General features: G+C 48.3%; 1 protein-coding gene across 1 annotated transcript in view; it reads right to left on the reverse strand.

Annotated features, from left to right (window-relative positions):
• Nucleotides 1-5,806: 5,806 nt before the first annotated feature.
• DRC7 (dynein regulatory complex subunit 7) overlaps nucleotides 5,807-17,524 on the reverse strand; it is a 106,408-nt gene continuing 94,690 nt past the window's right edge. The window contains exons 13-18 of the mRNA XM_073659867.1: nucleotides 14,246-14,461; nucleotides 13,072-13,182; nucleotides 12,882-12,992; nucleotides 12,594-12,788; nucleotides 6,086-6,225; nucleotides 5,807-5,997 (exon numbers count right to left, since the gene is read on the reverse strand). Coding sequence (XP_073515968.1) covers nucleotides 5,907-5,997; nucleotides 6,086-6,225; nucleotides 12,594-12,788; nucleotides 12,882-12,992; nucleotides 13,072-13,182; nucleotides 14,246-14,461 — 864 coding nt within the window. The 3' untranslated portion in view covers nucleotides 5,807-5,906. The remainder of the gene's footprint in view (nucleotides 5,998-6,085; nucleotides 6,226-12,593; nucleotides 12,789-12,881; nucleotides 12,993-13,071; nucleotides 13,183-14,245; nucleotides 14,462-17,524) is intronic.

Raw genomic sequence — 17,524 nt, forward strand, 5'->3', positions numbered from 1 at the left:
GGGGAGCGGTGATGTCACTGCTGTATAATATAACTGATATCTGGAGAGCGGTGATGTCACTGCTGTATAATATAACTGATATCTGGAGAGCGGTGATGTCACTGCTGTATAATATAACTGATATCTGGGGAGCGGTGATGTCACTGCTGTATAATATAACTGATATCTGGGGAGCGGTGATGTCACTGCTGTATAATATAACTGATATCTGGGGAGCGGCGATGTCACTGCTGTATAATATAACTGATATCTGGGGAGAGGCGATGTCACTGCTGTATAATATAACTGATATCTGGGGAGCGGTGATGTCACTGCTGTATAATATAACTGATATCTGGGGAGCGGTGATGTCACTGCTGTATAATATAACTGATATCTGGAGAGTGGTGATGTCACTGCTGTATAATATAACTGATATCTGGAGAGCGGTGATGTCATTGCTGTATAATATAACTGATATCTGGAGAGCGGTGATGTCACTGCTGTATAATATAACTGATATCTGGGGAGCGGTGATGTCACTGCTGTATAATATAACTGATATCTGGAGAGCGGTGATGTCACTGCTGTATAATATAACTGATATCTGGAGAGCGGTGATGTCACTGCTGTATAATATAACTGATATCTGGAGAGCGGTGATGTCACTGCTGTATAATATCTGATATCTGGAGAGCGGTGATGTCACTGCTGTATAATATAACTGATATCTGGAGAGCGGTGATGTCACTGCTGTATAATATAACTGATATCTGGAGAGCGGTGATGTCACTGCTGTATAATATAACTGATATGTGGAGAGCGGTGATGTCACTGCTGTATAATATAACTGATATGTGGAGAGCGGTGATGTCACCGCTGTATAATATAACTGATATCTGGAGAGCGGTGATGTCACTGCTGTATAATATCACTGATATCTGGAGTGGTGATGTCACTGCTGTATAATATAACTGATATCTGGGGAGCGGTGATGTCACTGCTGTATAATATAACTGATATCTGGAGGGCGGTGATGTCACTGCTGTATAATATACCTGATATCTGGAGAGCGGTGATGTCACCGCTGTATAATATAACTGATATCTGGAGAGCGGTGATGTCACTGCTGTATAATATAACTGATATCTGGAGAGCGGTGATGTCACTGCTGTATAATATAACTGATATCTGGAGAGCGGTGATGTCACTGCTGTATAATATACCTGATATCTGGAGAGCGGTGATGTCACCGCTGTATAATATAACTGATATCTGGGGAGCGGTGATGTCACTGCTGTATAATATAACTGATATCTGGGGAGCGGTGATGTCACTGCTGTATAATATCTGATATCTGGAGAGCGGTGATGTCACTGCTGTATAATATAACTGATATCTGGGGAGCGGTGATGTCACTGCTGTATAATATAACTGATATCTGGAGAGCGGTGATGTCACTGCTGTATAATATAACTGATATCTGGGGAGCGGTGATGTCACTGCTGTATAATATAACTGATATCTGGGGAGCGGTGATGTCACTGCTGTATAATATAACTGATATCTGGAGAGCGGTGATGTCACCGCTGTATAATATAACTGATATCTGGGGAGCGGTGATGTCACTGCTGTATAATATAACTGATATCTGGGGAGCGGTGATGTCACCGCTGTATAATATAACTGATATCTGGGGAGCGGTGATGTCACCGCTGTATAATATAACTGATATCTGGAGAGCGGTGATGTCACCGCTGTATAATATAACTGATATCTGGAGAGCGGTGATGTCACCGCTGTATAATATAACTGATATCTGGAGAGCGGTGATGTCACCGCTGTATAATATAACTGATATCTGGGGAGCGGTGATGTCACTGCTGTATAATATAACTGATATCTGGAGAGCGGTGATGTCACCGCTGTATAATATAACTGATATCTGGAGAGCGGTGATGTCACCGCTGTATAATATAACTGATATCTGGAGAGCGGTGATGTCACCGCTGTATAATATAACTGATATCTGGGGAGCGGTGATGTCACTGCTGTATAATATAACTGATATCTGGAGAGCGGTGATGTCACTGCTGTATAATATAACTGATATCTGGAGAGCGGTGATGTCACTGCTGTATAATATAACTGATATCTGGAGAGCGGTGATGTCACTGCTGTATAATATAACTGATATCTGGAGAGCGGTGATGTCGCTGCTGTATAATATAACTGATATCTGGAGAGCGGTGATGTCGCTGCTGTATAATATAACTGATATCTGGAGAGCGGTGATGTCGCTGCTGTATAATATAACTGATATCTGGAGAGCGGTGATGTCGCTGCTGTATAATATACCTGATATCTGGAGAGCGGTGATGTCACTGCTGTATAATATAACTGATATCTGGAGAGCGGTGATGTCACTGCTGTATAATATAACTGATATCTGGAGAGCGGTGATGTCACTGCTGTATAATATAACTGATATCTGGATAGCGGTGATGTCACTGCTGTATAATATAACTGATATCTGGAGAGCGGTGATGTCACTGCTGTATAATATAACTGATATCTGGAGAGCGGTGATGTCACTGCTGTATAATATAACTGATATCTGGAGAGCGGTGATGTCACTGCTGTATAATATAACTGATATCTGGAGAGCGGTGATGTCACTGCTGTATAATATAACTGATATCTGGAGAGCGGTGATGTCACCGCTGTATAATATAACTGATATCTGGATAGCGGTGATGTCACTGCTGTATAATATAACTGATATCTGGAGAGCGGTGATGTCGCTGCTGTATAATATACCTGATATCTGGAGAGCGGTGATGTCACCGCTGTATAATATAACTGATATCTGGAGAGCGGTGATGTCACCGCTGTATAATATAACTGATATCTGGAGAGCGGTGATGTCACCGCTGTATAATATAACTGATATCTGGGGAGCGGTGATGTCACCGCTGTATAATATAACTGATATCTGGGGAGCGGTGATGTCACCGCTGTATAATATAACTGATATTTGGAGAGCGGTGATGTCACTGATGTATAATATAACTGATATCTGGAGAGCGGTGATGTCACTGCTGTATAATATAACTGATATCTGGAGAGCGGTGATGTCACTGCTGTATAATATAACTGATATCTGGAGAGCGGTGATGTCACTGCTGTATAATATAACTGATATCTGGAGAGCGGTGATGTCACTGCTGTATAATATAACTGATATCTGGAGAGCGGTGATGTCACTGCTGTATAATATAACTGATATCTGGGGAGCGGTGATGTCACTGCTGTATAATATAACTGATATCTGGGGAGCGGTGATGTCACTGCTGTATAATATAACTGATATCTGGGGAGCGGTGATGTCACTGCTGTATAATATAACTGATATCTGGGGAGCGGTGATGTCACTGCTGTATAATATAACTGATATCTGGGGAGCGGTGATGTCACTGCTGTATAATATAACTGATATCTGGAGAGTGGTGATGTCACTGCTGTATAATATAACTGATATCTGGAGAGCGGTGATGTCATTGCTGTATAATATAACTGATATCTGGAGAGCGGTGATGTCACTGCTGTATAATATAACTGATATCTGGGGAGCGGTGATGTCACTGCTGTATAATATCTGATATCTGGAGAGCGGTGATGTCACTGCTGTATAATATAACTGATATCTGGAGAGCGGTGATGTCACTGCTGTATAATATAACTGATATCTGGAGAGCGGTGATGTCACTGCTGTATAATATAACTGATATGTGGAGAGCGGTGATGTCACTGCTGTATAATATAACTGATATCTGGAGAGCGGTGATGTCACCTCTGTATAATATAACTGATATCTGGAGAGCGGTGATGTCGCTGCTGTATAATATAACTGATATCTGGAGAGCGGTGATGTCACTGCTGTATAATATAACTGATATCTGGAGAGCGGTGATGTCACTGCTGTATAATATAACTGATATGTGGAGAGCGGTGATGTCACTGCTGTATAATATAACTGATATCTGGAGGGCGGTGATGTCACTGCTGTATAATATACCTGATATCTGGAGAGCGGTGATGTCACCGCTGTATAATATAACTGATATCTGGAGAGCGGTGATGTCACTGCTGTATAATATAACTGATATCTGGAGAGCGGTGATGTCACTGCTGTATAATATAACTGATATCTGGAGAGCGGTGATGTCACTGCTGTATAATATACCTGATATCTGGAGAGCGGTGATGTCACCGCTGTATAATATAACTGATATCTGGGGAGCGGTGATGTCACTGCTGTATAATATAACTGATATCTGGGGAGCGGTGATGTCACTGCTGTATAATATCTGATATCTGGAGAGCGGTGATGTCACTGCTGTATAATATAACTGATATCTGGGGAGCGGTGATGTCACTGCTGTATAATATAACTGATATCTGGAGAGCGGTGATGTCACTGCTGTATAATATAACTGATATCTGGGGAGCGGTGATGTCACTGCTGTATAATATAACTGATATCTGGGGAGCGGTGATGTCACTGCTGTATAATATAACTGATATCTGGAGAGCGGTGATGTCACCGCTGTATAATATAACTGATATCTGGGGAGCGGTGATGTCACTGCTGTATAATATAACTGATATCTGGGGAGCGGTGATGTCACTGCTGTATAATATAACTGATATCTGGAGAGCGGTGATGTCACTGCTGTATAATATAACTGATATCTGGGGAGCGGTGATGTCACTGCTGTATAATATAACTGATATCTGGAGAGCTGTGATGTCACCGCTGTATAATATAACTGATATCTGGAGAGCGGTGATGTCACCGCTGTATAATATAACTGATATCTGGGGAGCGGTGATGTCACCGCTGTATAATATAACTGATATCTGGAGAGCGGTGATGTCACCGCTGTATAATATAACTGATATCTGGGGAGCGGTGATGTCACTGCTGTATAATATAACTGATATCTGGAGAGCGGTGATGTCACCGCTGTATAATATAACTGATATCTGGAGAGCGGTGATGTCACTGCTGTATAATATAACTGATATCTGGGGAGCGGTGATGTCACTGCTGTATAATATAACTGATATCTGGGGAGCGGTGATGTCACTGCTGTATAATATAACTGATATCTGGAGAGCGGTGATGTCACCGCTGTATAATATAACTGATATCTGGAGAGCGGTGATGTCACCGCTGTATAATATAACTGATATCTGGAGAGCGGTGATGTCACTGCTGTATAATATAACTGATATCTGGAGAGCGGTGATGTCACTGCTGTATAATATAACTGATATCTGGAGAGCGGTGATGTCACTGCTGTATAATATAAGTGATATCTGGAGAGCGGTGATGTCACTGCTGTATAATATAACTGATATCTGGAGAGCGGTGATGTCACTGCTGTATAATATAACTGATATCTGGAGAGCGGTGATGTCACTGCTGTATAATATAACTGATATCTGGAGAGCGGTGATGTCACTGCTGTATAATATAACTGATATCTGGAGAGCGGTGATGTCACTGCTGTATAATATAACTGATATCTGGAGAGCGGTGATGTCACCGCTGTATAATATAACTGATATCTGGAGAGCGGTGATGTCACCGCTGTATAATATAACTGATATCTGGAGAGCGGTGATGTCACTGCTGTATAATATAACTGATATCTGGAGAGCGGTGATGTCACTGCTGTATAATATAACTGATATCTGGAGAGCGGTGATGTCACCGCTGAGTATTATAAGCACCCGTGGTTGTAGATGTGTCGGAGTCTTGTGTATTTCTTTTATTTCGTCTCTTTCAGGTTATTACATCGTCTTTCTTATCGTTGTCGCACCGTGGGTCTGGTGACGGTGGTCTCATTGCAGGGTGACTATGGGGGGAGCAGCTGCTCGCTCAGACGTGGGTCCTTGTTGAGTTGATCCTCCAGGACCAGGAACTTCTGAGGAGCCAGTCGCTTGTGTCTACGAGGAGAGAGATGAGGATATTGGGGGTGAGCTGCCCCCTTATAGTGGCCATTACATAATCAGCATCGGCGCCGTGGCATCCCACCTGCTCAGTCTGGTCTCCAGGATCTGGATGCGGAACATGGCCTCAGAGCAGAACTCCAGGTACGCCTCCTCGTCCTCCCTCGTCATGGATGGCTGGTTCTGGTGGTACCACTGCTGCTTCTTTTGCAGCTCTTGTGTCTCCTTATATGGGTCACATATGGAGGTATATACAGTTAGGTCCAGAAATATTTGGACGGTGACACAAGTTTTGACATTTTATCTGTTTATCTGAACATATTTCAGATTCATTCCTATCACAAATCTGGAAGTAAAGTACCGACCCTAATCCGAGGGGATTAACATCCTGATTGGACGATGGGTTCAGGAATTACAGCTCTGTAATATGGAGCTGCCTCTTATTAAAGGGACCAGAAGTAATCGGACAATTATCTCAGAAGCTCATTAATGGGCTCCATGGGCTTTTCCCATGTTATTCCATAATCAATTAAGCAGGTAAAAGGTCTGGAGCTGATTCCAGGTGCGGCAATTGCATTTGGAAGCTGATGCTGTGAACCCACAATATGCGGTTAAAAGAGCTCTCAATGGAGGAGAAACCGACCATCATTAGGCTTAAAAAAAAAAGAAGAAATACTTCAGAGAGACAGCAGAAACGTTAGGAGCGGCGAAATCAACAGTTTTGCAAAAAAAAGAGCGCCTTTGTGAGCTGGGAACTCAAAAAGGCCTGGATGTCCCCGGAAGACACCAGTGGTGGATGATCATAGAAGCCTTCCCATGGTGATTGTCATAGAAATATTAAGAGTTTTCCTCCCCCCCTCCAAACCCCTCTTCCTCCTCCCTCTATACTATTTGTCAGAGTAGAAGAGGTGGCAATCTAAGGAGCTGTCTCTCTGCAAATCACCATACACAGGAGAGGTGGCAATCTCAGTGTCCATTCTAATTAACATACGAATGTAGTTGTAGTAGCAGCGGCCTGTGATTAATATACACCTAGGTGAGAAGGATGCAGTTCCTGGCTTCAAAAGAACTCTCTCACCCCCAGGGCATCCCCATTTGCTCAAACAGAAATCTACAGTCTTGCCGGCACCGATACAAAATATGGAATATTGGAAGTTCTATACTTCTGATAATAATGGGACACCTATTTTTAGCGGCTGGGTCAGCTAAGGAACAATATGCATAATTTTACAAATCTGTACGCCCTTCCAGTGAGCTGTAATGCAAAAGTACAAAATAACAGACCGAGGCTATGCCATGTGTGGTCTCTAAAGAAAGGTAAATTCATAATGGAAAATATGGTATCATTTGCAAGCTTCTGCAATCAACCCGCAAGGAGTTATCGCGGAAGTTAGATATTTTAATAAAAACATGAAGGGTGGAGCCCAACCCACATGATGTCATCACAGGGGGTGTGTGGGCAGTCCCCCCCTTCGGCATAAAAGACCAAGCTGAATATGGGTCCATACTCATTGCTGGGAGATATATATTCTATAAACAAGGGGTCCCATTCGATAACGGCTGTAGCATCGGCGTCTCTGCCTCCTGCTGGGCAGAGACGCTGTTCCCCTCACCGCCGCGGTCCCGGTCCGGCATCTTCCTGCTCCCCTCCTGCCGCTGCTGTGGCGCGCACCTTCCCGGGCACTGTGCTTAGGGCGCGCGCGCTCCGTCCCTCTTGAAGGGGCCACGTGCGCCATCCTAAAGAGTCCCTGGCCAATGGCCGGAGGACTTCCCCTTTATAAGGCACCTCCTCCAAAATGGTGGTGCCTGTGCAAGGTTGTTGTTTTGTGTGCTAACACTTCCTTCAGCCCTCAGGTCCCGCTGCCTGTCAGTCTTGCCCGCCGGTCTGTCTAACAGTCCTGCCCGCCAGTCAGTCTATCTGCTGTGCCCACCAGCCTGCTTACCTGGAGCACCTGCCAGTTACCTGCCGTGCCCGCCAGCCTGCCTACCCGGAGCACCTGCCAGTTACCTGCCGTGCCCGCCAGTCTGCCTACCCGGAGCACCTGCCAGTTACCTGCCGTGCCCGCCAGTCTGCCTACCCGGAGCACCTGCCAGTTACCTGCCGTGCCCGCCAGCCTGCCTACCCGGAGCACCTGCCAGTTACCTGCCGTGCCCGCCAGTCTGCCTACCCGGAGCACCTGCCAGTTACCTGCCGTGCCCGCCAGTCTGCCTACCCGGAGCACCTGCCAGTTACCTGCCGTGCCCGCCAGCTTGCCTACCCGGAGCACCTGTCTGCCTATCCGCTGTACCCGCCTACTTGCCTACCCGGAGCACCTGTCTGGCTATCAGCCGTACCTGCCTGCTTATCTACCCGGATCCCCCGCCAGCCTTCCTGCTGTGGTCATCCGCTGTACCGATCAGCTCCTGTCATCTGACCCGTGGGAGTCACCTGCTCTCACACAAGGTCGGTCCCAGAGTGGCACATGCTTCACCTGCCCGGTCCCTCCCTGATTCACGGAGTCGACTAATCCGCCGTGTGACCTGGGTTGGTTCGAGTAGACATTTAGTTACGCCCCTCTGGTCCCTCCTTGCACCGAAGCACAGAGGTTCCACCACTCGGACCCGTAAAAAGGACAATTAGAGCGCCTCCCCTCCAGCTAACCTGAATCGTCTCTGCGATCTTTATAGTAAGTTCTTCTTTAATCCCATTTATTTTGTGTAACTGTATACCCTGTACTGTATTGTCTCCTTTTGTATATTTTTCATAAACTCTGCCTCCCTTTTGGATTAAATAAAAAAGTAATAGTTCTGTTTCTTTTGCTCTGTAGTCGTTCCTCCCCCAAAGTCATATACGCTACCAGAAAGCAGCCGTCCGACCAGGCCTGTACTTCAAACTTGGTCGGTGGTGGCAGCAAATAATATTAAGTGGGTTATCGTGAGACTATCAGTGATAGTACGAGGGCATATACACATATCCCATGTGTTGGAAGGTGGTGTATACAGTACAGACCAAAAGTTTGGACACACCTTCTCATTTAAAGATTTTTCTGTATTTTCATGACTATGAAAATTGTACATTCACACTGAAGGCATCAAAACTATGAATTAGCACATGTGGAATTATATACTTAACAAAAAAGTGTGAAACAACTGAAAATATGTCTTATATTCTAGGGTCTTCACAGTAGCCACCTTTTGCTTTGATGACGGCTTTGCACCCTCTTGGCATTCTCTTGATGAGCTTCAGGAGGTAGTCACCGGAAATGGTCTTCCTACAATCTTGAAGGAGTTCCCAGAGATGCTTAGCACTTGTTGGCCCTTTTGCCTTCACTCTGCGGTCCAGCTCACCCCAAACCATCTCGATTGGGTTCAGGTCTGGTGACTGTGGAGGCCAGGTCATCTGGCGTAGCCCCCCATCACTCTCCTTCTTGGTGAAATAGCCCTTACACAGCCTGGAGGTGTTTGGGGTCATTGTCCTGTTGAAAAATAAATGATGGTCCAACTAAACGCAAACCGGATGGAATAGCATGCCGCTGCAAGATGCTGTGGTAGCCATGCTGGTTCAGTATGCCTTCAATTTTGAATAAATCCCCAACAGTGTCACCAGCAAAGCACCCCAACACCATCACACCTCCTCCTCCATGCTTCACGGTGGGAACCAGGCATGTAGAGTCCATCTGTTCACCTTTTCTGCGTCGCACAAAGACACGGTGGTTGGAACCAAAGATCTCAAATTTGGACTCATCAGACCAAAGCACAGATTTCCACTGGTCTAATGTCCATTCCTTGTGTTCTTTAGCCCAAACAAGTCTCTTCTGCTTGTTGCTTGTCCTTAGCAGTGGTTTCCTAGCAGCTATTTTACCATGAAGGCCTGCTGCACAAAGTCTCCTCTTAACAGTTGTTGTAGAGATGTGTCTGCTGCTAGAACTCTGTGTGGCATTGACCTGGTCTCTAATCTGAGCTGCTGTTAACCTGCGATTTCTGAGGCTGGTGACTCAGATAAACTTATCCTCAGAAGCAGAGGTGACTCTTGGTCTTCCTTTCCTGGGGCGGTCCTCATGTGAGCCAGTTTCTTTGTCGCGCTTGATGGTTTTTGCAACTGCACTTGGGGACACTTTCAAAGTTTGCCCAATTTTTCGGACTGACTGACCTTCATTTCTTAAAGTAATGATGGCCACTCGTTTTTCCTTACTTAGCTGCTTTTTTCTTGCCATAATACAAATTCTAACAGTCTATTCAGTAGGACTATCAGCTGTGTATCCACCAGACTTCTGCACAACACAACTAATGGTCCCAACCCCATTTATAAGGCAAGAAATCCCACTTATTAAACCTGACAGGGCACACCTGTGAAGTGAAGACCATTTCCGGTGACTACCTCTTGAAGCTCATCAAGAGAATGCCAAGAGTGTGCAAAGCAGTCATCAAAGCAAAAGGTGGCTACTGTGAAGAACCTAGAATATAAGACATATTTTCAGTTGTTTCACACTTTTTTGGTAAGTATATAATTCCACATGTGGTAATTCATAGTTTTGATGCCTTCAGTGTGAATGGACAATTTTCATAGTCATGAAAATACAGAAAAATCTTTAAATGAGAAGGTGTGTCCAAACTTTTGGTCTGTACTGTAGGTCATCATTACTGCAAAGACTCACACCGGAGGAGACCAGCGATGGTGACGTCCATGACCTCCAGACTTCAGGTCATCATTGTTGCAAAGCCTCACACCAGAGGAGACCAGCGATGGTGACGGCCATCGCCTCCAGACTTCAGGCCGTCATTGCTGCAAAGCCTCACACCAGAGGAGACCAGCGATGGTGACAGCCATGACCTCCAGACTTCAGGCTGTCATTGCTGCAAAGCCTCACACCAGAGGAGACCAGCAATGGTGGCAGCCATGGCCTCTAGACTTCAGGCCGTCATTGCTGCAAAGCCTCACACCAGAGGAGACTAGCGATGGTGACAGCCATGACCTCCAGACTTCAGGCCGTCATTGCTGCAAAGCCTCACACCAGAGGAGACCAGCGATGGTGGCAGCCATGGCCTCTAGACTTCAGGCCGTCATTGCTGCAAAGCCTCACACCAGAGGAGACCAGCGATGGTGACAACCATGGCCTCCAGACTTCAGGCCGTCATTGCTGCAAAGCCTCACACCGGAGGAGACCAGCGATGGTGACAGCCATGGCCTCCAGATTTCAGGTCATCATTACTGCAAAGTCTCACACCAGAGGAGACTAGCGATGGTGACAGCCATGGCCTCCAGACTTCAGGCCGTCATTACTGCAAAGCCTCACACAGGAGACCAGGGATGGTGACAACCATGGCCTCCAGACTTGAGGCTGTCATTGCTGCAAAGCCTCACACCAGAGGAGACCAGCGATGGTGGCAGCCATGGCCTCTAGACTTCAGGTCATCATTACTGCAAAGTCTCACACCAGAGGAGACCAGCGATGGTGGCAGCCATGGCCTCTAGACTTCAGGCCGTCATTGCTGCAAAGCCTCACACCAGAGGAGACCAGCGATGGTGACAACCATGGCCTCCAGACTTCAGGCCGTCATTGCTGCAAAGCCTCACACCGGAGGAGACCAGCGATGGTGACAGCCATGGCCTCCAGATTTCAGGTCATCATTACTGCAAAGTCTCACACCAGAGGAGACCAGCGATGGTGACAGCCATGGCCTCCAGACTTCAGGCCGTCATTACTGCAAAGCCTCACACAGGAGACCAGCGATGGTGACAACCATGGCCTCCAGACTTGAGGCTGTCATTGCTGCAAAGCCTCACACCGGAGGAGACCAGCGATGATAATGTCCATGGCATCCAGACCTCAGGCCATCATTGCTGCAAAGCCTCACAAAGGAGACCAGCAATGGTGATGTCTATGGTGTCTGACTTTAGGCCGTCATTGCTGCAAAGGATTCTCTACAAAGGGTTAAACATGGACATTTTATTTATGGGAAAGTAAATTTGTCCAATTATTTCTAAGCCCCAAAAAATGATTGCAATTCCTGAACGTTTCACAGGAGATTTCTCTTTAACCCCTTTAATTAACCCTGAAGGTCTCCACTTCAACTGCAAAATAGCATCCTGCAGAGCTGAAATCACGAGGATTCCTCACTGGACAAAGATTTCTGTATATACAATACACAGTGTCTATATTTACAGAATGGAAAATTCATCTGTCGGCAATATGTCAGAGGATCAGCGGTGATGGCTGCAATCAGTGTGCAGGGACACTGGGAATGGCCGCGGTCGGCGTGCGGGGACACTAGGGGCGGCTGCGCTCTGCGTGCGGGGACACCAGGGGCGGCTGCGGTCTGTGTGCAGGGACACCAGGGGCGGCTGCGGTCTGTGTGCAGGGACACCAGGGGATGGCTGCGCTCAGCGTGCGGGGACACTGGGGATGGCCGCGGTCGGCGTGCGGGGACACTGGGGGCGGCTGCGCTCTGCGTGCGGGGACACCGGGGGCGGCTGCGCTCAGCGTGCGGGGACACCGGGGGCGGCTGCAGGTGGAGCACAATACTCTGGTCAGGGGACGGCACACGTGATGGCACTTTCTCGGCATTCCCATGACACGCGTAGGTGGGCGAGTGTCCCGGTGACCCTTCGTTACCTTTTCGAATCGCGCCTGGATGAGGTTGGCCTGCTGCACCAGCCTATTCTTGAGGTCGCGCAGGCAGTCGTCCTTCACCTGCTGGGCCTGCAGCCGTGTCAGCTTCTCGGGGTCTCCCACAAGTGCCAGGTACGGAGCCAGATAATCCAGGCAGAGCTCCGCGCGGCGCTGCCGTTCCTCCTGGGCAGCACGTTGCTGAGGTGAGACAGCGACACATTACCACGGCCCTGTGATCCCCCAGGAGGCTGAGCTGATCCCCGCACTGGATCCCCGCACTGCACCACACACCTGCGTCGCTCGCTGCTCTTGGCTGCTCCTGTTCCTCTCAGTGTCATAGATAGAAATGATCAGCTGCGGATCTGCCTCTTCCTGAGCCCGCCGGTACAGGATCTCCAGCAGCTGCGGTGCAGAGTGCCCCCATTATCCTCACTCCCATCCATGTATTCATGCGCTCACTATGACAGCTGCTGTCTCCTACCTCTGCCTCGGCCCTGCGCACCGCTTCCTGTGCGCACTGCTCCCCCTGCTGGAGATGTAGTAGAGTCTCGTAGACGTACAGTTGTTTGCTGAATTTCTCCAGTGGCTCCACCTGGTGGACGATAGAGCAGAGCGTGAGAATTGTTAGCGTTCTTTGATAATCCACCCTCTAACTCATGACTCTGTGCCGTCTCCAAGAACTGAGCCCACAACTGCCGTCTCTGTCTGATCCAGGTGTCAACATCCCTCCATCCATTACAGTGAGCAGATCCACCGAGCTCTCCACCACTGGAAACCCCAAGGGTCGTGCAGCAGATCCGCTGCGCTCTCCACCACTGGAAACCCCAAGGGTCGTGCAGCAGATCCGCCGAGCTCTCCACCACTGGACAGCCCAAGAGTCGTGCAGCAGATCCGCCGCGCTCTCCACCACTGGAAAGCCCAAGTGTCCGGAGCAGATCCACCGCGCTCTCCACCACTGGACAGCCCAAGAGTCGTGCAGCAGATCCGCCGCGCTCTCCACCACTGGAAAGCCCAAGTGTCCGGAGCAGATCCACCGCGCTCTCCACCACTGGACAGCCCAAGAGTCGTGCAGCAGATCCACCGCGCTCTCCACCACTGGACAGCCCAAGAGTCGTGCAGCAGATCCGCCGCGCTCTCCACCACTGGACAGCCCAAGAGTCGTGCAGCAGATCCGCGGCGCTCTCCACCACTGGAAAGCCCAAGTGTCCGGAGCAGATCCACCGCGCTCTCCACCACTGGACAGCCCAAGAGTCGTGCAGCAGATCCACCGCGCTCTCCACCACTGGACAGCCCAAGAGTCGTGCAGCAGATCCGCCACGCTCTCTACCACTGGACAGCCCAAGAGTCGTGCAGCAGATCCACCGCGCTCTCCACCACTGGACAGCCCAAGAGTCGTGCAGCAGATCCGCGGCGCTCTCCACCACTGGACAGCCCAAGAGTCGTGCAGCAGATCCACCGCGCTCTCCACCACTGGACAGCCCAAGAGTCGTGCAGCAGATCCGCCGCGCTCTCCACCACTGGACAGCCCAAGAGTCGTGCAGCAGATCCACCGCGCTCTCCACCACTGGACAGCCCAAGAGTCGTGCAGCAGATCCGCCGCGCTCTCCACCACTGGAAAGCCCAAGTGTCCGGCAGCGTCCTAATCTCTGCGGTACCTGGTAGGAGACGCAGGTCTCGGGGCTCAGCACCACGGGTGCCCCCTTCTGTCCGAGGTTGGCCGGCTTCAGGAAATCCCAGGTGGAGGTGGTGATGTGATCGTCCTGCCGGTGGCAGCGGACGTGGACACGATCCTCCGCTATCAGGAAGATCCGCTCCGCCACATCCTCATTGGCCGTCTTGTTGGAATTCCTACGGAAACATTCTAGGATTTTCTAGTAACAACGAAAATAGAGAAAATTAAAGAATTCCCAAATATAAAGAACCCACAATAAATGGCTGTAATATCTCCCCAGAGCGCCTGTATTACACGTGATATCACCCCAGAGCGCCTGTATTACATGATATTACCCCAGAGCGCCTGTATTACACGTGATATCACCCCAGAGCGCCTGTATTACACGTAATATCACCCCAGAATGCCTGTATTACATGTGATATCACCCCAGAGCCCCTGTATTACACGTGATATCACCCCAGAGTGCCTGTATTACATGTGATATCACCCTAGAGAGCCTGTATTACACGTGATATCACCCCAGAGCGCCTGTATTACACGTGATATCACCCCAGAGCGCCTGTATTACACGTGATATCACCCCAGAGGGCCTGTATTACACGTGATATCACCCCAGAGCGCCTGTATTACACGTGATATCACCCCAGAGCGCCTGTATTACACGTGATATCACCCCAGAGCGCCTGTATTACATGATATCACCCTAGAGAGCCTCTATTACACGTGATATCACCCCAGAGCGCCTGTATTACACGTGATATCACCCCAGAGCGCCTGTATTACACGTGATATCACCCCAGAGCGCCTGTATTACACGTGATATCACCCCAGAGCGCCTGTATTACACGTGATATCACCCCAGAGCGCCTGTATTACACAATATCACCCCAGAGCGCCTGTAATACACGTGATATCACCCCAGAGCGCCTGTATTACATGATATCACCCCAAAGCGCCTGTATTACACGTAATATCACCCCAGAATGCCTGTATTACATGTGATATCACCCCAGAGCGCCTGTATTACACGTGATATCACCCCAGAGCGCCTGTATTACATGTGATATCACCCCAGAGCGCCTGTATTACACGTAATATCACCCCAGAGCGCCTGTATTACACGTGATATCACCCCAGAGCGCCTGTATTACACAATATCACCCCAGAGCGCCTGTAATACACGTGATATCACCCCAGAGCGCCTGTATTACATGATATCACCCCAAAGCGCCTGTATTACACGTAATATCACCCCAGAATGCCTGCATTACATGTGATATCACCCCAGAGCGCCTGTATTACACGTGATATCACCCCAGAGTGCCTGTATTACATGTGATATCACCCTAGAGAGCCTGTATTACACAATATCACCCCAGAGTGCCTGTATTACACGTGATATCACCCCAGAGTGCCTGTATTACATGTGATATCACCCCAGAGCGCCTGTATTACACGTAATATCACCCCAGAGCGCCTGTATTACATGTGATATCACCTCAGAGCGCCTGTATTACACGTGATATCACCTCAGAGCGCCTGTATTACACGTGATATCACCCCAGAGCGCATGTATTACACGTGATATCACCCCAGAGCGCCTGTATTACACGTGATATCACCTCAGAGAGCCTGTATTACACGTGATATCACCCCAGAGCGCCTGTATTACACATGATATCACCCCAGAGTGCCTGTATTACAAATGATATCACCCCAGAGCGTCTGTATTACACGTGATATCACCCCAGAGCGCCTGTATTACATGTGATATCACCCCAGAGCGTCTGTATTACATGATATCACCCCAGAGTGCCTGTATTACACGTGATATCACCTCAGAGCGCCTGTATTACACGTGATATCACCCCAGAGTGCCTGTATTACACGTGATATCACCCCAGAACGCCTGTATTACACGTGATATCACCTCAGAGCGCCTGTATTACATGTGATATCACCTCAGAGCGCCTGTATTACATGTGATATCACCCTAGAGCGCCTGTATTACATGTGATATCACCTCAGAGCGCCTGTATTACATGTGATATCACCCCAGAGTGCCTGTATTACACGTGATATCACCCCAGAGCGCCAGTATTACACGTGATATCACCCCAGAGCGCCTGTATTACACGTGATATCACCCCAGAGTGCCTGTATTACATGTGATATCACTCTAGAGAGCCTGTATTACACAATATCACCCCAGAGTGCCTGTATTACACGTGATATCAACCCAGAGTGCCTGTATTACATGTGATATCACCCCAGAGCGCCTGTATTACACGTAATATCACCCCAGAGCGCCTGTATTACATGTGATATCACCTCAGAGCGCCTGTATTACATGTGATATCACCTCAGAGCGCCTGTATTACACGTGATATCACCCCAGAGCGCATGTATTACACGTGATATCACCCCAGAGCGCCTGTATTACACGTGATATCACCTCAGAGAGCCTGTATTACATGTGATATCACCTCAGAGCACCTGTATTACATGTGATATCACCCTAGAGCGCCTGTATTACATGTGATATCACCTCAGAGCGCCTGTATTACATGTGATATCACCTCAGAGCGCCTGTATTACACGTGATATCACCTCAGAGCGCCTGTATTACACGTGATATCACCCCAGAGCGCCAGTATTACACGTGATATCACCCCAGAGAGCCTGTATTACACGTGATATCACCCCAGAGCGCCTGTATTACACGTGATATCACCCCAGAGTGCCTGTATTACACGTGATATCACCTCAGAGCGCCTGTATTACACGTGATATCACCCCAGAGTGCCTGTATTACACGTGATATCACCCCAGAACGCCTGTATTACACGTGTTATCACCTCAGAGCGCCTGTATTACATGTGATATCACCTCAGAGCGCCTGTATTACATGTGATATCACCCTAGAGCGCCTGTATTACATGTGATATCACCTCAGAGCGCCTGTATTACATGTGATATCACCCCAGAGTGCCTGTATTACACGTGATATCACCCCAGAGCGCCTGTATTACACGTGATATCACCCCAGAATGCCTGTATTACACGTGATATCACCTCAGAGCGCCTGTATTACATGTGATATCACCTCAGAGCACCTGTATTACATGTGATATCACCCTAGAGCGCCTGTATTACATGTGATATCACCTCAGAGCGCCTGTATTACATGTGATATCACCTCAGAGCGCCTGTGTTACATGTGATATCACCCCAGAGCGCCTGTATTACACAATATCAC

This window comes from Phyllobates terribilis, unplaced genomic scaffold (assembly GCF_046119375.1).
Source record: "Phyllobates terribilis strain yellow unplaced genomic scaffold, ASM4611937v1 Scaffold_14__1_contigs__length_39327217, whole genome shotgun sequence".
NCBI classification, from domain to species: Eukaryota; Metazoa; Chordata; class Amphibia; order Anura; family Dendrobatidae; genus Phyllobates; species Phyllobates terribilis.